The sequence below is a fragment of the Momordica charantia genome (genome assembly GCF_013281855.1).
Source record: "Momordica charantia cultivar OHB3-1 chromosome 2 unlocalized genomic scaffold, Mcharantia_2.0 BLBB01000002.1, whole genome shotgun sequence".
Classification (NCBI taxonomy): Eukaryota; Viridiplantae; Streptophyta; class Magnoliopsida; order Cucurbitales; family Cucurbitaceae; genus Momordica; species Momordica charantia.
The window spans coordinates 7,285,315-7,304,164 of NW_028275160.1; the positions used below are offsets into that span (position 1 = coordinate 7,285,315).

Here is an 18,850-nt window from a genome sequence, read left to right on the forward strand (position 1 = left end):
TGCTCTTGAACTTTGGGTCAGTTTCAATTATACCTTTATAGTTTGTAAAGTCTAAGTTTTTTCATTAAAATGAAGATGAAAATATGATAAAATATTGTTCCTCTCATCGTCAAAAGATTTATGAGGTGGCGTGACGATAATAAAATTTTTACTTTCGAAGATGAGTACCATCTCCCTCTATCATTGCTTTCTACTAACTCATACTTCCACAATTTTTTCTTTTGGGAACACATTCATCTTGCAAACCTTTCTCTCTGGAACTGGGTCTCTTTCGACTTTACAATATGTGGCTTCTTCTTTTGAAGGACAATTTTGACTAAAACTCAACCCCCAAAGCTAATTCCCTCAACAATCAGTACCATTTTGAATATGACTATAATCTTTCAATTGCCATTTGAATATGACTATAATCTTTCAATTGCCATTTATGTCTTTGTATAACTTCTATTTTACAACTCATCATTTTTCATCTTTATTTTAATGTGGAACTTAGTGGAATGGTTGTTTTGAAACAATTTTAAGATCTAAAAGGTTAAAATGAAATTTTTTAACTTATCCCAAAGTTTAAGGATATAATTGAAACTACTTATGTCCTCGTATCCTTCACCTTTTACGACTCACTTTTTTTTTTTTTATATATATTAATATAAGCTACATCACATCTCTGTTTTCTTCTTAACATAAAGTTGATGAATAGAACTAGGAGCGGGTATCTTTTGGTATCTGTACACTAAAATTTGTTATGCATGACAATCTTTTTATTTGAAAATTTGAACATAGGTATTCTTGAGATAATACCTTATGGTATTTGAACACTTTCATTTTTCGATTTCGATTAATCTTAGGACAATTGAAAATTTTATATATTTTGAAGGTAAATTTAATTTTAAAATTTGTAGATTAAATTGAAATAAAACATACTTGAGGAATAAATGGATATATTTAACCTAATACTTATAAAATATTAATTATATTGATAGATCAATAATTCAACAACTATCCGAGAGGATAAAAATGGTGACCTTTATCCAAATTTCACATCGGATTTGATTAAATGAAATTTTACCACAAAAATTCACCACATTAATCAAATTGAGGGAGGAAAAATTGAGTTTTAAAATATTTAAATACTATTTTGCTTCCTATATTTTTTCTACAGTTGATTTTACTATTTTAGTATATATATTTTTAATTTTTATTATTTTAATTATGGTACCTTAAAATGTCTATTTTGATATTTTTAATATTTAAAAAAATGGTCATTTTAGTTTCTATTCGCAAAATGTTAATACAAATTTATAACTACATTTCAAAAAGTTTAATAAATAAAATGTCAGACTAAAATTTTGATAGAAATAAATGAGATAAAAATTAAAATAAGACTAAAATAATTATTTTTAGTACAGAGATACCAAAACCAACGTCTTGGATAAAACGAACAAAATGTAGGAATTTAAATGTAAGTCTTAAAAGGATAATTACTGTACTGATCAAAATAATATTTTAAATCCATTTAAAATATACGGACAAAAAGGAAATAAGTGACGGTGCATTTAAATAATATCCACCACGTGGCTTTCCACGTATTTTTTCAGTAAATAAAAAGAAGAAAAAAGAAATTGTACAAGTCAAACCTGTCACCCAATAACGCCATTGACGACAATTTCATTTCCTGAGTGGCGGTTGCCGTTGCCGTTGCCCGAACAGTCCGACGGAGCTCCGATGATTTCGTCACCTGAAATTCAGTAAACAATATAAGCAATTCAGTATTGTTCGGGTCTGGATCTGCCACACATCAGCCGTCCAGTCATCGGGAAAATTGACGAATCAAGCTGATTTGATTGATCTTCGATGGCGGACTCGTAGAAAGCTTCGTGACAATGGCGGAGCAGAGGACCGAGGATGGTAGCTCAACGAAGGAAGGAGGAGAGGTGGAGAAGGAGAAGGAGAAACAAAAGGAAAATGTGGATCCGGAGCTTTTCTGCTGCTTGCTCCAACCTGTGAGTATTGGCGTTGATCCGGACTATGTTGGAATTCGTCGTCTCCTACTCTATCGGAAGGCTGAAGCCGGGGTTCTTCGTCGTAAAGTAAGCTTTCCTCTGCAACTATTTTCGTAGTTTTTTCTGCTTATGTTTCTTTCCTGTTGGTTTTTTAGTTAATTGCCAAATTCGTAATCGTTTAAATGAGAAATTCGGATAAGGAGCGTAATTTGAGTAGATTTGGAGGGCAATGCATTCTGAGTTACATTTAGGGCTTCGTGGTTCTATGTTCCCTTGATACTAGTTGCGCTTGGAACGAACGAGAGCAGTCAACATCAGTTGATAATCCGTATCTCTGTCCTGAACTTGATATGGCTAAATAATGTGCTAGCTTCCGTTCTGGATTGGCTCCCAATCTTCTAATATCTGAGTTTCGAGTAACGGGTTGGACCTCTGGGATTTCAGTGAAATATGGAGTTAGAGGTTTTGAGTCCTCATGATAGTCACGAACTACTGCGAACATTGAATTCTTACTGGGGGGATTCTGACTTTAGATTGATGATCTGGTAAAGTTTTCCTTGTTTGTGGTATAGATCTTTCGTATGTGTTGCCTGGATCAGAAAACGACAGCAATAAGCTTAAAATCAAATTCCTCCATATTGTGGATTGGAGACCAGATGTATTTTCGACATGTATAACTGCTTCAGAAAATTTCTGTGATTCAACTTTAAAAGGACATCAGAAGGAGGGAAATGTTTGAGCGTCAGTGAGTATTAGTTTTTTCTTCTGGTGCTTTAGGTTTCAACGACTTTACTTCAGAAAGAAGACACATTATAAGGGCTCGAATACAATACTATATGAACCATTTTAGGTTATCTGTTTTGGAGAGAAATTTTAAGTTACTTCTAGTTTTGTTAAATTGTTGCCTCTATTCTCTTTGGATGCACATAGCCGATTTACTTCAGTAATTTCTGATGGTTCAATTCATTTATGTATCTTTTCCTAAGAATAACGTTAGGTTTCTTCTATTGGTGTTTGCCAAAGGACTGGAGGTGCAATGAAAAAGGTTATGTAGCCTTCCGAAATTTCATTCGTCGGCCAAGGAATTGGGAAAGCTCGCATGTACCAAGTCTTCAAAGCACTCCTGGAAACAGGTTGCTAAAATTTTATTTGATGACTTTAAAATGTCTAATTCATAGCTTGATACATTTTTCTCATGTTTTCCCTTTACTTTTTGAAAATCTTTCTTTTATCTCAGATGCAAGAATTTATTATGAACTTGAATGACAAAACCTCCTATTTAATGAGTTACTTTTTAAGTTACATTCCGCATAATTCTGACATCAGGATAATTTACTGGTTCATGCATCAGTGGAAGATGGGCTCCTCCTCCAAGTGCGCTTGCTCTCTTGCATGAGGTGGAGAGCTGGAGTTCTACCAAGGTATATCTGAATTCTGTGATATTCTTTGTATTCTTTTTTATGGCGATTATTAAATATGCGAGTAAGGATGGGGGTGGTTGCAAAAGAGAGTGAGAAAGTGTTAGGCCCCAGGTAGTGAGAACGTACGTTAGGAGGGGCAAAAGGGGAATGTTAGGGGTGTAAGGAATGTAGGCCAGGGAATGTAGGCCATACGGCCATGAGAGAGAAGATTGTCAGTAGTAGATATAAGGGAGGTAGGTTGTTAGGGAGAATTATCTTTTGGGTATTACGGTTTGGCTTGTTAGCTAAGGAAGGAGAGTTTCCCCACCCTCTCGAATTGGTGGGTTGTCTACGGTATCGCCGGAGGGCTTTTTCTTTTGTTGAAAGTAATCAAATAGTGAGGAGATATCTCACAGAAAGTTGCCAACCTAGATATAGCTTAACTTGTTAAGGCAGTATCTTCGACTATTAGTTGTGTTGTGCTAAAAAAAAAAAGGAGAGTGAGAAAGTTTGCATCAATATAAAGTGACAAAATTTAAAAGAGATATCGGTGGTGGGGCTTGAATGAAAGGTTTGTTATTTCATTAATCACAAAATTACGTCTACAGTCAGTATACCTTGTCTTACATTTATTTGCTATGTTGTAGAATACTGGGATTAGCTTAAAATAACCATTCAACCTTTTACCTACGCTAAAACTAATACGACTCACTAAACCTACTATCTATCCCAATTGACTAGTTCGAACTAATTAATAAAAGAAATAAAAGAGTTAGATACTTACAATCAAATCCATCCAAGTTTTCATTGAAATTGCTTATTTTCAAAATAAATAAAAAATAAAATAATGAAATGATTCATCCATCAATTAGATGAATCGATAATGGAACTACCTCAATTATGCATGAGTAATCTCTTATTCTTTTTTTATTTTTTTTTATTTTTAAGAAACTTGAGAAATAAAATAAACAAAAGAAAAGGGGTAGAGGGGCACCCCTTCCCAAAAGACTGACAAAAGAGCCTCCCACTTTTGGAGAATCGAGGAGAGGAAGCAGTTACAAAAGAATTTGCAATACATGTAGCACCACCTCGAGATAGTAAGTTGTACATTACCCCACAAAAGAGAAAAACCAAAAGACGTATTTTCAAACATTCTGCGATTTCTTTTGAACCAAATATTCCACAAGACCGCCACCGCTTCAAAATTCCAAAGGAGTACTCTCAAGGTGAACTCCCACAAAAATCCCAATAACTATATGATAAACTAATCCCAAGAAGTAAATAAAGAGGGAAGGAGAACTTATTTCTATCTCGAAGATTTCATTAAGCTTCTTGGATGAATAGGTGCCTTGTCCAATGGATGCAACTCTTCATCAAGTGTGAACCCTAGTTTGGAAATGGTTCTTCAATGCTTCTTGAAGTCTTTTAGCTCTTGTGATTGGACCTTGTGGCATAATGATTGGCTCATGATTAGATTGAATTTAAGTTCAGCCCGTTGACTTTGAGCATAAGCTCATTTGAGCTGGTTAAGCTTGATTTTCATGTTGTAGACTTCCTTCGTGTTCTTCTTGATCACTTATTTCCTTATCATGTATGACTATTTCAAAGAGGGAATTTCCAGTCCTTAGGTTTTGTCATATAGGCTGCAATTGTTAGTTTTCCATGTGTTATAATTCATGTAGGTTTTTCAATGATTTAAGTAGTTAAATCAAATTAACTTCTCTGAGCGTTGAACAAGAACAACTGTAAGTTTAAATCTGTGTGCACCTGCATCGTGCTTTTGCCTTATCATTATTATAATATATTGCCTTTATTCAGGACTTACAGAGCCACCGAAGATCAAGTTTTAGCTCAAGTGCAAGTGATAATGGTCAGCTACATACTCGTAGAGTTGAGCTTGCATATTCTTTTGTAGGAATGCATTGTATATTTGATCAATGCAATGCCTCTGGTAAACTTTCATTTGACGAACAAATCTGAACTGATCAAATTTCAGATTAAATTATTGTTTAACGCAGAATAAAGTGGTTTATATGAGAAATCTAATTGTCAATTCTGCAGTAATGGTTTTGAAGTTTGGGCACATGAGCTCTGATCTATTAGCATATGGGGCATCAGATGGATCCTTGACCGTATGCAATGTCTCTGAACCATCTTCAACCGTCAAGCATTTGCTGGGCCATTCAAAAGATGTCACAGGTTGGACTGGCTGGTATTGCTTTGTTGTCTTTTACACTGTCTCTTCTCCCGGTCACGACTTCAAGGATTGCTAATTGTTAAAATGAATAGATAGTTTTCTCTCCAATTTTTTTTCTCCAGGATCCATTTTGTTCTCGTTTGCTTCTGTCTGGGTCATTCTTTTTTGTAGGCCCCTCTGTTCTACTTTTTTCGTCTTGATTCCACGGTGTTTTTTTGCATATACATCCATTTCACATTTTTATTTATTACTTCTGATTCAGTCTTAGAACCTCAGGACGTTATATCGTTATTTTTTTATGAAAAAAGGATGTTGTATCATTTAACATAATCAAAATAAAGTTCATATGTTAATTTGATGAAATACTAGGGAATGTTTTATGATGGAAAAGATCCCATTGCTCTCTCTCTCTCTCTATTCTTTTTATTTTTGAATTGTGATGGTGAAATTATAGACCATTTATGAGGAGCTAAGATACCTTCCTTTTCTAGTTACTATGGTCTTTCCTAAAGATGTCAATTTCTATATTGGAATGTTTTTTTCTTTTTCCCTTCAATTTTTTCAATATTTTAGGTTTAGTGATTGGAAGGGAGCTGAAAGAACTTATGATGGAGAATTTTAAGACATCGAAAATTCCTGGATTAGGATCAGAATGTTTACCTTTTCAACATTGGAAAATGGGACTTAAATTTAGAAAGATGAAGTTCAAAGGGTAAGCCAAAACCAGCTGAAACCAATCAAAATCTTGTGATGGCCGTTTCTTCTCTTTGGGAGCTTGAAAATTATGTGTATCGACTTGCTTTATCTGTTGGTGGGGTGGATCGGAATTTTTTCTGGTAGGTAGGAAACAAGGTTTTCAGTAATAATTTAAGAGATATAAGAGGGGAGATAAAGTATCCTTCCAACTGAAACCAACTAAGTCCGGTTGGCGTGATCTATATTCCTAGTTAGTGCAAAAATAGCTTCAAGAGTTTTCATTATAAGCATCAGATTTGATATTAAATTTGTCTCTTTAATATGTTATTACAGCGGTGGATTAAGCAAAAGTATTTTATTATTGTCCAGTTCCACGAGCAAAATTCTAACATACTGGTGTTTCTCCAGACTTTGATTTTTCATCAAATAATCAGTACATTGCATCATCATCCATGGATAAAACCGTTAGAGTATGGGAGATATCAAAAGGAGTTTGCATTAGAGTAATCTATGGAGTATCTTCACAATTGTGTATACGTTTCCATCCGGTAAGTATGAACCAATATCACTAGTGTTGCAAATTATTATTATTATTATTTTTTTATATGAGAAACCGAACTTTTCATTGATCTAATGAAAACAAAATACAGGTCAGTGAGGACTCACTCACTCACCTACTCCCCCATAAAGAGACATTAAACCTTACGAGGTCCCAAACATAATCTCACTCTCTCTCCACCCCCCCTAAAGATTCTATTGTTTCTTTCCAACCAAATCCCCCACAAGATCTCAAAAAACCCAGCTTGCCAAAGGAACCAACTTTTTTCGCAGAAAGGAGAATACAAAAGCACTTCCTCCATCATAGACCCCCACTCTCTATGATGAGCCCAAGAAATCTAAAAAATCTCAAAGAAACGACCCCAAATGTTTTGGGGGAAGTGGCAATTAGTGGTTTTATTGATCCGGTAGTTATATCATATCCATAAAATAGATTAGGTGGGTTTTGATTGTTTGTGGATTTATTTTAATATATAAATCATCCTATTTTTCATCTAATGAATCTTTCAGTTAATCTTGGTAAGGTACACATTAATGTGCCTAACGTACATCAATGAGCCTCAGAGTGTTCATATTTTGGTGCTTATAAAATTTTCCATCCCCACCCTTCTTTTTATTTATTTATAAGAAGGCAAAGTTTCATTAACACAAAAACCAGAGAGTGACGAGAGGGATCTCCAACAGGTTAAAAGGATACTAAGAAAGTAATTACAAAAATCTGTAGATTTGAGAGTCAAAAGGAGCTCAATAGACTTCTCGTCTTTGAAAACTCTCATGTTTCTCTCTAATCAAACTATCCACAACATTCCCACCCTCTTAAACTGGCCAAAAAGAAGGAAAAAAAAAAGAAGTTATAAGTTAAACACTATCCCGCTTAAGGTGAAAGATTGTGCTTCATTATTTTAGTGATAGATATAACAAAGTAATATCCCAAAAAGATCATCAGAGGTTGACCAAAATTTAGCAATCTACCAATTGACTATTGGAATCTAATAAGTCCGAAATTCCTGTGGTGGATTTCCAGAAAGGCAAGAAATAGGACTGAAGTTGAAATTCGTGGAAGCACTGACCAAAGTAAGAAAACTTGTATGCCCTTGTTCTGGCAGAGCTTAAATCCCTTCTCTTTCATTAAATCTCTAGTTCAAATAGTTTCATCATCTAGCTCCAAAGTGCCACTAGGAAGGCCGAAGGTTCATGGGGGTTCACTGTTGCAATTTCAATTTATGAGACCATGGTACCATTAGTCAATTCTTCTTAGTTCATACCAGAGGTTCCTCCAAAGCTAGATTCTGATGAGACTTGCCAATGTGTCAGAAGCTACTAAAGGGTAAAATTATAACTTTTGTGGGACTCTAGGAACTGGATGCTATACTATCCAAAATTTAAATTCGAATCTTGCCTCATAAGCCATGGTCTTGGGTTTGATGCATTGCTATCAATAGATATTCTAAACCCTTTGGATCACAATCACTTGTTTCATCTTTTGTGGGTGTCTCCGCGAGGATTAGTGCCAACTTTTCTTGTTAATCCTTCTGGTCTTCTTTGCTAGAGGGGTTGGAATCTACCATTTTTTAGCTCTTAGTACTTTTGGAAAGCTAAACACCTAAGAAGATTTAGTTCATCTATGGTTCTCTCAACCAGAGTAAATTCAATACTTGTGAAAGACTTCAAAAGAACCTGAGCATTGCCCTTTCTCCCTACAAGCATGCCATCTGCTACAAGGATGTTGAAAGTTAGAAGCATCATTTTTGGATAGTCAGTATACGCCTCCAGTCTGTCGTCTGGCCCTTTTCAGAAACTCCAAATTATTAAGTGCAGGCTGTCCTGGTGAAGAGCTTACCCGAAAAATCAGAGTTATTTTACAAATATTGGAAAAATGTGCAAGTTATCTTGAGAACCTGAGATATTTGGAAGACCAAGAAATGGCAACAAGAAATACCCTGGCTATGATAGGAGATGCAAACTCCTTCTCTGTCAAGCTAGTAGCTGTAATGCTCGAAAACTAACATTGGCTCCTTATATTCGAGGATGTATCTCAGCGATTGACAGTCCTGGAAGAAGAAAATCAATGAGCTGCAATGCTCAATTCAGAATCTTCCCCATCAAATTTCCAGCCAAAATACCACTGATTATTGAGGATGAATGCAGTCTGGATCTGATTCAGAAGAGAAAAAAAGTCTACACAAGGGGGACTTAGCCTTTATATTTATAGGCCAAGCTTTGGGTTATTGGGAAAAGTTAAAATAATGCCAAAAATCAAATTTAAAAGTAAAAATAGAGTTACTATACATTCACCAAAAAGAGTTAAAACAAATACAAATTAATTTACAAGAAGTACCCCAGCATACCTACATCATGTCCTCTTATCCCACATGCTCTTGAGATTTTCTTAATTAAGTTGACTTTTGGTTTTCGTTCCTAAATTGAGTTATTCGGCTATGGGATTTTTTTTATTTATTTTTTATTTTTATAAGAATAGGCTATGGGATTTTGTAGTCGTTCTTCTTTGTTATTAATAATAGAAATTGGAGAGAGCTTTTTGTAATAGTCGTGACTTGAGTGACTGGGATGATAATTGTCTTTCTTGTGGTCTTTCTTTTATAGATATTTATGTTTCATTGTGGCTAGTGCCCAATTGTATAGATGCGTACCCAACCAAGGCAGTCTGTTGGGAAATGTGTTTTGGGAGGAACATTTCTTGTTGGACGCTCTTGACATTTTCTTAATTAAGTTGACTTTTGGTTCCTAAATTGAGTTATTCGGCTATGGGATATTTTATTTTTATTATTTATTTTTATAAGAATAGGCTATGGGATTTTGTAGTCGTTCTTCTTTGTTATTAATAATATAAATTGGAGAGAGCTTTTTGTAATAGTCGTGACTTGAGTGACTGGGATGATATCTTGTCTTTCTTGTGGTCTTTCTTTTATAGATATTTATGTTTCATTATGTCTATTGCCCATACACATAATGTACGTATGTGTATATATATTATATTCTGAAATCTAACTGAACGTTCTCCTTTTCCTTTCATTGTTATGGTGTAGGTAAATAACAACTTCCTCTCAGTTGGCAATGCAAATAAGGAAATCACGGTAAGCAGAATGTAAATTTGCTTACAACAGCTCGAGAGAGAAAAAAATGGTGATATTTTTTTAGTCATGATTGTCCTGAAAATATAATTTAATTGAAAAGTAATACGTCTTTATCTCTCTTCCTCTCCTTTCAGAATATAGTTTTAGTGGAAATTGAACCTTCTCTCTCACGCACACATGGATTAGACATAGTCAGTGTAGCGTGAATACATAGTGGAGGATCGTTCTCTATTCCGTGTCATGATTGTTCTGAGAATAAAATTTAATTGGAAACTAATGTCTCTCATGTGCATATAGATGATAGACCCCAGGAGGGGTCTCATACACATGGGGAAATGTAGTCAATGTGACACTCGTAGGGGGATTGTGATTTACTCGCACATGGGGGACCTAACATTGACAATGTGATGCTTGCGTGCATGCATGCAGAGAGGAGGATCATATTCGTATGTGAATGTAATTCCTGACATACAGAGATTGGGGATCATACGTAGGCAAGTCAATGCATGCTTGCAGTACGTGGGAACACCTGTAAAAACTGACTTCTAAAAACATAAGATCACGTTCCTTGAGATTTCTTGCATTTTGTATTGAGCCGTGAGTATGATTCCCTCTCTGTATCATTGCTCGAGGGGAAAAAGTGTGACGCTTGGATATAAAGTCTTTTATCTGTTTAAATTTCTCTGACACCTGATTCTTTTTTTCTTTTTTGGAGTTGTCTGATTATCTATTTATGACCTGATTTGCAAAAAAGTTCGTCAGAATTTGCTCATTACTGATAATTATATCTTTTCCAAGATATGTCCGGCTGATTTTGATGAATATTTTAGGTGTTTAATTTCAGCACTGGGAGGGTTGTTACAAAAACAGTTCTTGATGGCGAGGTAACCTCCATGGACCATGATCACACTGGCCAGCTCCTTTTCTGTGGGGACGCTCATGTATGTAATTGGCGCATTTATATATGAACTTTCTTCTTTGAAAACCACATGTTCGCTTGCGAAGATTGACTATTGAGATTGCATGTATAGGGATATGTTTACTCTGTGAGCATGAACTCTCATACAGGAGCATTATCACGTTCTCACCGCCAGTGGTGTAGTAGTCGGCGTAAATCTCCTGTATCTACTGTACAATATCGAAGCTTCTCTCTGCTGGCCAGGGGCCCTGTATTGCTAACTTGCACTCAAGATGGGAACTTGTCTTTCTTCAGGTCTTGTCAGCAGAAAATGGCTTTCATTTTTTTCTTTCATATCTTTACCACTTATAAGGTTTTATGTTTGATGCTCTAGTGTTGCTTTGGAAGTTCAAGGATATTTGACCCTCCGCTGCTCACTCAAATTAGCTCCAAGGATACATAGCATCCGTGCTTCTTTCTGTCCTCTACTCTCCCTTGAAAAAGGAGAGTACATAGGTAAGGACTATCAAATTTAACGTTCCATCTTAAAATGGCAATTTTTTGAATCTAAATCCTAAATCCTTCGCTCAATCATTCTGCAGGATTTTGTATCTAGCAAATGTTTGCTACTACAAAATCACTCTAAATCAACTATGTTGCTCGTGGGAAGGAACTATGGAATACCTAGAATCTATGGCTAACCATGAAGAACAAGTCAATTGATTAGCAACATTAAATATCAATTTACTTAAAAAATTATCAAGTGGTGAAATTTGAAACAATCGTAATGCTCGTACAGGCAGATACATGTATTTACAAACCCATCACATGACATTTAAATCATGAATATTTTAAAAACCCTGGACTCTGCATACAAATTTCCTATCTAATGTTCTATGTTCGTTCGACAACATCATTGATTTCTGAATTTGGATCTTTTTTACGGATTGAAGTTGCAGGAAGTGAGGATTCAAATGTCTATTTCTATGATCTGACACGACCTAAACACACCTGTGTCAACAAGCTACAGGTTCATGTTTTCTTCATGCTCTCTCCATGGTAAAACTATATAGTTGACAGTTTGTTGTCGACTGATCGGGCACACATGTTACTGCAGGGCCATCGGTTTCCAGTCATAGCAGTTGCGTGGAACCATGGGGAGAATTTGTTGGCTTCCTCGGATTTTCATGGGACGGTAATTGTATGGAAGAGATCAAAGATGAGTTAGAATATATGTGTGAATAGATTTTCTAAATGGTTCTGTTGATTAGTGAATAACATCATTCTCCCTTTACTCCCATTTTTTTGCCAGTCTTTTATCAACTACAGATCATCATCAGCATATCATAGAAAGTGTTCTATTTCTTTTTAGCCCATTAGTTTTAGAAAGGGAAGTGACGATATTCTGATTCCACCTCTCTGTAATTACAGTGTAATGTAACTAATATCATCATGTTGAAGTTTTGAAGTGAGTAAATAAAATGCTATTGATATACAATACAATGTTACTCTTTGGCCTTGATTAACTAATGTTATGTGAGTGAGATAGAATATAATGAAAATCAATTGAATAAAAGGTTGTGGAGCCTCATAGAGAAATTCTAACATTGTGTTTACTAAAATTTTGGAAGTAAATCATTGAAGGATATTAAGATTGATTTGATTTAGGATTCATCAAGGGGGAAATTCGATTATTCCAAAATCTGAACCAACCCAACTCAAATATTTTATAGTTGGTCGGTCCCTCTAGAGCAATTTTCCTATAGGAGAGGAGTAACTGGTCCAAAAGGGATCAATGCAAGAAGACTGAGTTTTATCCTCTTTTTTACTATCCACATTTCTACAAGCAATTGATGATATGAAAGTCCCAGATGAGTTCAGTTTTGAACTGTCACTGCTTCATGAAATATCAACTGAACAAACTCTTTAACAGTTGGAAAAAAAAAGTAGAAGCAGATTTTTATTCATATTTACCATGTGATATAAGATTATTATCACCAACAAGCAGAAGAAAATGAAAACTCTTAAAAAAGCCTAAACCTACCTCTAGTATCTACCAACCATAAATAAGTCTTGCAATCTGTTGATGTAGCTCTCTGTTTCTTATCAACCCCACTTCTCCTAGAAACTAAGTACAAGGGATGTCAAATTATTCAATATTGGTTTTGTACTCTACCTTGTTTGCTATGTACTCAAAGCCATGAATCTGTCTACTTTAAGAATTCTGTTTGGCGACCGGTGCACAAACGACTTCAGCAGACAGTTTTTTCCTCACATTTGGACATGGATCTTCTCCAAAAATGCTGGTTGGTACAGTCGCCAAGCATCTCCGTCGACCGACACATAGCTGGAAAGGATAGTATAAGTTAAGTACTTGGTATTGCATTTTGAATTTTTGATTCTGACCATTGAAGATCAATCAATAAAGTCGAATTTTGAAAACGTTGGTGATATAATGATGTTAACTCAGGTTACCTTCTGCAACACAGACTGTGAATTTGGAGAGTGACAGGTCCCCTGCCCAAGACTTCCACAAGATCCGATTGGAGTTCCAAAGCTTGCAAATTTGATAGCTGAAATGGACTGCCCAGCTGCACAGTGCAGGTTGATCTTAACCACGTTCTGCTGATTCAATTCTCCATGGTTTTGATTCACATGCCAGCTCTTAATGACGGGACGAAACTCAGATGCCTCGGCACAAATACTGGTGACCGACCTCTTTACAAGATTAATTCTTGAAGGGTTCCCATCAATCTCCTCAAAAACGACTATCAAATTTTTCGATGGCATCAACCAAGACCGAGGAACATGGTACCTGAAACATCAAGATGTCGAATGAAATCAGAAAATAAAATGCAGAACTATAGTATCCATGAATGGTAGAAGTAAAGAACTTGCCATTGTTGAGTCGGACGACCACAACCAGATTGGCATTTCTTCGGGCGGTATGTGCCCGCATAGCTGCAATCAGTGCAGTTTCCATTAGCATTGGTAGTCCAGTATCGTCCGATACTCTGCCCGTTTATCCATACTTGACCTTTCTGCATACTACTCATGTCTAAAGCCAACGGTTCATCTCCCTTCGGGGCATCGAAATACGCCTGCAAGTCGAAGCAAAAAATTTTCAACAATGGTGCTCACTCGTTCACCAATCTGATCCATGAAGAGACTTTTACACTTTATATAAGAATGAAGAATTCTGGTGCTGAAGAACCAATGCAGTAAAGCTTGAATACATCACCTTATACCAAGTAAGCGGCTGCACTGATGAACCTCGCACCCAATTGACTGCGGGAATAGAACTTGGAGAACTCAGGTTTTTGGCATCTCCTACCATACCAACCTGTCAAAAAGGAAAAAACATGAGCAAGGGAGGCTAATGGAATGCAGAAACAAATAAATGTGGTTGAGTTTGTAGACCTTATATGACCATTTCTGCCCAGATAAGTCCATCTTTCCCTTGTTAAGTCCATGTATAGTAACTGGTCCAAGCACTCCCATTTCTCTCATCTCAAAATGAGGACCATTGTTCTTCATCCACCAAAAAACAAGGAAAAATGAAAAGGGAAAAACAGTCAAACGAGAGCTGGGACTTCACAAGATTGAGATGAGAGTGAGAGTTGCATAAAGAAAATGAACTGTTTGTTTCAAGTCCGATTTCAGTCTTTTGTTTATGCAGTTTACTGATATAGTGAATAGTAAGTCATAGTTCATATTATCAGGAACTAGAAAACTAACTGGCAGCCCGACGGCCATGCTTAACAGAGAGATTCGGTTTACTCCAGCTTGCAATTGGATGCTCCCAGTGAACGTAAATTTACTGTTTTCGTGAGTCCCGTAGCTCGATCCTACCATTAAATAAAAGTAGCACCTACTTAGAAGCAGCTTGGCCAATCTCGAGAGGCATATGCAGAAGCATAGATGTTGTGGAAGAAGGTATTGATTCGATGACGTACCTGCTAGCTTTCCATTGATGAAAACATGCATAGCATGACCGGTTGACACCACGGTGAGGATAGGGAGCTGCCCTCCATGGAGGAAGGATTCATTTGAAGCAACATCAACACTGGAAATTTTCATGGAATAAGTACGTTTTCATAATGTCAGCTCAGTTCAAGTATTATAATCTAAGACACCATATTACCTAGTTGTGTACCAAAGATAGTCACTGGTGTCTCTGGTGATGTTTAATTGCTCCAAGAGACCATTGTATGACATCAATGGATCATCTTCAATCAAAGATATGTTTTCAGTAAACGACTCCCACGACGACAACTCAGCATTTGCAGGCAGAAACGACATCTGGTTCTTTTGAACTTCAACCTGGAACATGAAAATAAGCTGAGTTTTGTGGTCAACTAATTGAACTACTTAAGAATCCATTTTACTTACGTGGGCAGTATTGTATATGACATTGTTGCAATCAGGAAGAATGCTAATGGACCAAGGTGGAAGAATGTAATGTCTGCCATTGAATGTCACCCTGGCAGCTGATCTCGGGTGATAGTTCGATAGAAAAGCAGCACAATCTCCCGAGCTAGAATTGAATACCTTTGCCTAGTTAATCAATGAAAAATCTGTTTCTTGTTTAGTTCGTTATGGTCAAGGCAATAACATTTACAGTAGATGAACTTATGCATATAACGTTATTAGAGGAGACAACAAACCGCATGATAAGTTCCCAATGTCAAGTTATAAGGTACAGCGGTGAGCAATGCTTTTTCACACAACTTAACGGTGCCATGGAGTCGTTTTAAGTGGCCGAATTTCGGTTGCCTGATCAAGCCTATCAAGATAGCCAAAAGTTACATCTTAGCACTTGAGAAGAAGAGAAAAATTCAGAAGTTATCACATCTCTAAATTGCTCACCATATTCATCAATGGGAGCATCATAGTCATAGCTGGTAGTAATGAAAGGACCACCAGCAGTTCTTCCAAAATTGGTGCCACCATGATACTGAAACCACCACAAAATTACTCTCTGTACCCTTCTTTTCAGTCCTAAACCAAAAAATTTAGCAAAAAAAATGAAACTTGGACTGACCATGTAATAGTTGACTAAGGAACCTCCCTTCTGTATGAACCTGGCAACAGCAAATGCCAAATCTTCAACTGGCCTCTGATTAATTGGCCCACCAAACGATGTAAACCTATACATATTGCAAAACAACAAAAAGGGTAAAAAAGTTGAATCTTCTTTCGTAAAAAAATGGGTAAAAGATAAGAATGTTTGGTGAATATAGAGGTTTTACCATGCAGTCCAAGCCTCAGTCCAGAAGGTGGGTTTGTAAGGCTTGTTTGGGGAAAAATAGTCACAATAGAATCCATTGCATGTGTTAATCTTCACCAAGAAAACCATGTTAATTAATGAATAAAATTGTATTGGAAAACAAGAAAAGAAAATGGAAATGTTACTAACCACAGGATCTGGAGCATCAGATTCCTTGCACATCACCCAGGGCACCCCAGTGTCCATTTTGACAGCCATTTTTGCAGCCCAGTTCATGTAAGCATAACCAGCAGCTCCAAATTCCCTCGCTTCTGGCTCATATTCATTCTCAATCTGCACATTTTTTACATTTTAAATAGCCCTATGCAACGAGTGACTTTCGAGCCTAAAAAATTGTTGGGATTTGATTCTTTATTTCTAAAGAAGAAAAATGTATTGCAAAGAAACAAGATGTATTGCATTGATCCAACCACTAAGAATTCAAGTACGATAAAACAATTTTTTTATTTGCGTTTTGGAACAAATTGAAAATGGAAACAAGAAAGGAGAAACTAGTTTTGGTCATTTTCAAAATTTCTATACAATTACGAGAATGATCCCAAAAAAGAGAAAACAAGAAACAAAGTTAGTTTGATTGAAAAATACTTAGATGAGTCCTAAAAGCCCACATTTATGTTTTTTGTTTCTCGATACCTGAGAAGGAAAAAACAAGAAATAAGAAACAAATTAAAATGGGAACATGTACCTGAGAAAGGATAATGGGTCCTCCTTGAGACTGGAATAGCTTCTCATCCTTCATCATTTGGACTATTTTTTGAGTGAATTTTTCCATTGCTAACTGCAGCAATACTATATGTTATGTGTCTACATAGCAAATAATATAATATATACAACATTCAAAATAGTTATTTTTAAAGTAAATGGACTAAAACAAACTTTTTAAATGTAAGTAAAAAAGTCCACTTGGTTACAATTTTTGTTCTGATTTTATTTCCATTGCTTTGTATTTTTTTTCTTCCAAAAATATTTTTAAGGTGTTGGCTACTTCGAAAAAATGATTTCAAATTCAGCTAAGATTTTGTTAGTATTTTTAACAAGTGTTATTCAAAAGTTAAATATAAACATGAAAAAATAAATTGTATGAATAGATTTTTTTTTATTTTTAATTTGACACACGTTTTTTAGGAAATAAAGTGTTATTCAGTGCCACTTCCCATTTGAAATAATTTTTAAATTAAAATACTATTTTAGTCCAACCAATTAACAATAATAATTTCTGGATTCTTATCTTTTATGCTATTGAATTTTTTACCATTAATAAAAAGAAATACAAAAATAAAATAGAGATCTTTTATAAAAATTAATGAGTTGTCAACACTCAAAATTTTAAAAGAAAGGTCTTTTTTTTTCTCTTTTTATAAAGAAAATGCAGACCTTGAATGGGCGATTGTCTGTTCTAAAGCTAATTCCTGGCACAAACTTCAACCAAACTGGAAATCCCCTGAATCACAAAACAACATCAAATTCAATTCATATATAATTAATCATTTATTTGTTACCCAATAATGTGAAAATTTTACCCAAAATTCCATTCTCCACAAATATAAGGCCCAATCCGAAGATGAACATACAGCCCTGCCTTCTGCACCAATCTAATGAACTTGACCAAATCATTCCTCCCCTCAAAATCATACTGCAAACACAAATTCCAAACACACCCATTAAATTTCAAATCAAATCAAATCAAATCACAAAAAACAGAGCAAAACAGAGAGCTACATTTCCAGGAGACGGTTCATGAAGGTTCCAGAACGCATATGTATCGATTACATCCAATCCCCCCTCTTTAGCCTTCTCGATCAAACCTTCCCACATCTGCAACAACATTCCATTCCATTAATCTTAGAATCAAATCATAAAAAAAAAAAAAAAAAAAAAAACAGTTCAAAATCCAAAAATGGGGGAATAAGAAATCGAACATCAGGGGTGCTTCTCGGGTAATGGATAGAACCAGAAAACAGAATCCTTCGGTCGCCATTGATGAGCAGAGACCTCCCATCGTAGCTCACATTGCCACTCTGCGCTGACTGAAACCACAGAGACGAGACGAGGAAGACGAAGAACAAAACCCAGTTGTTCATTTTTTGTTTTCGTTTCGGAAATTCAGAAATTTGGTTGAGTTTTGAGAGAGATAGAGAGTTGAGGAATGGGAAGCTATTTTGTAGAAGAATCCACACTGTCAGTTAGAAGAATAAATAAAAAGAATTGAAGATGGCGGTTTTGAAATTATGATATCAAAGATTTTTTTGAGCTAAATTCAAATTTGTTTTTGACGATGAAGTTTGGATATTGGGTATCTTAGACTTTGATTTTAAGATGTTGTTAGTTTATTGAGGATCGAAGTAGATTTAGAGTATGAATCGTAACTGAAATTGATTCTATAGTTTAAAGTTGAGAAAATTAAATTCAAAATTTTGAAGTCAGCTTAGTTTTTGTTTAAAGATAAAAGAATTTATGGCAGCAAAAAAATCATGTGACTTTCAAATATGTGGTAATGTTATCATATATTATTCCCTTCACATTTTTGCCCGTGACAAATTATCTCATATTTTGGCCTTTGGATAACAATTTATTTTTAATATACAATTTTCGACATATCCTACCGTATTTAGAAAAAAAAAATGAATCAAGAAATTTATTTTTGATGTCATTATTTTTTTTTTCTTTTTGTATCAAAAGGAAAATGAATCAAGAAATTTGTTCTGGATTTGTTGGG

At 35.4% G+C, this 18,850-nt stretch overlaps 2 protein-coding genes across 4 annotated transcripts; one reads left to right on the top strand and one right to left on the bottom strand.

Moving 5' to 3' along the window:
• The first annotated feature begins 1,623 nt into the window (after positions 1-1,623).
• Positions 1,624-12,347, top strand: LOC111015427 (Transducin/WD40 repeat-like superfamily protein). The gene is made up of 12 exons (XM_022290446.2): positions 1,624-2,087; positions 3,024-3,133; positions 3,352-3,421; positions 5,219-5,351; positions 5,462-5,599; positions 6,702-6,841; positions 9,899-9,946; positions 10,777-10,887; positions 10,978-11,159; positions 11,239-11,360; positions 11,798-11,874; positions 11,962-12,347. The coding sequence occupies exons 1-12, from the start codon at positions 1,881-1,883 to the stop codon at positions 12,070-12,072; spliced, it is 1,449 nt and encodes a 482-aa protein (XP_022146138.1). The 5' UTR covers positions 1,624-1,880; the 3' UTR covers positions 12,073-12,347.
• Positions 12,348-12,777: 430 nt separating this feature from the next.
• Positions 12,778-18,390, bottom strand: LOC111015426 (beta-galactosidase 3). Of its 3 annotated transcripts, XM_088121204.1 has the most exons (19): positions 18,054-18,389; positions 17,854-17,949; positions 17,655-17,767; positions 17,509-17,575; positions 16,820-16,912; positions 16,264-16,407; positions 16,097-16,185; positions 15,889-15,994; positions 15,714-15,801; positions 15,512-15,630; positions 15,237-15,401; positions 14,989-15,167; positions 14,801-14,910; positions 14,583-14,692; positions 14,265-14,375; positions 14,086-14,187; positions 13,743-13,945; positions 13,320-13,659; positions 12,778-13,191 (listed from the first exon to the last, which is right to left on the bottom strand). In XM_088121204.1, the coding sequence occupies exons 1-19, from the start codon at positions 18,213-18,215 to the stop codon at positions 13,060-13,062; spliced, it is 2,529 nt and encodes an 842-aa protein (XP_087977330.1). In that variant the 5' UTR covers positions 18,216-18,389; the 3' UTR covers positions 12,778-13,059. The 3 variants fall into 3 exon arrangements, with proteins under 3 accessions (XP_087977330.1, XP_087977328.1, XP_087977329.1); XM_088121202.1 differs by having other exon boundaries at positions 14,583-14,910; positions 18,054-18,390; XM_088121203.1 differs by having other exon boundaries at positions 15,714-15,994; positions 18,054-18,390.
• Between the last annotated feature and the right edge of the window lie 460 nt (positions 18,391-18,850).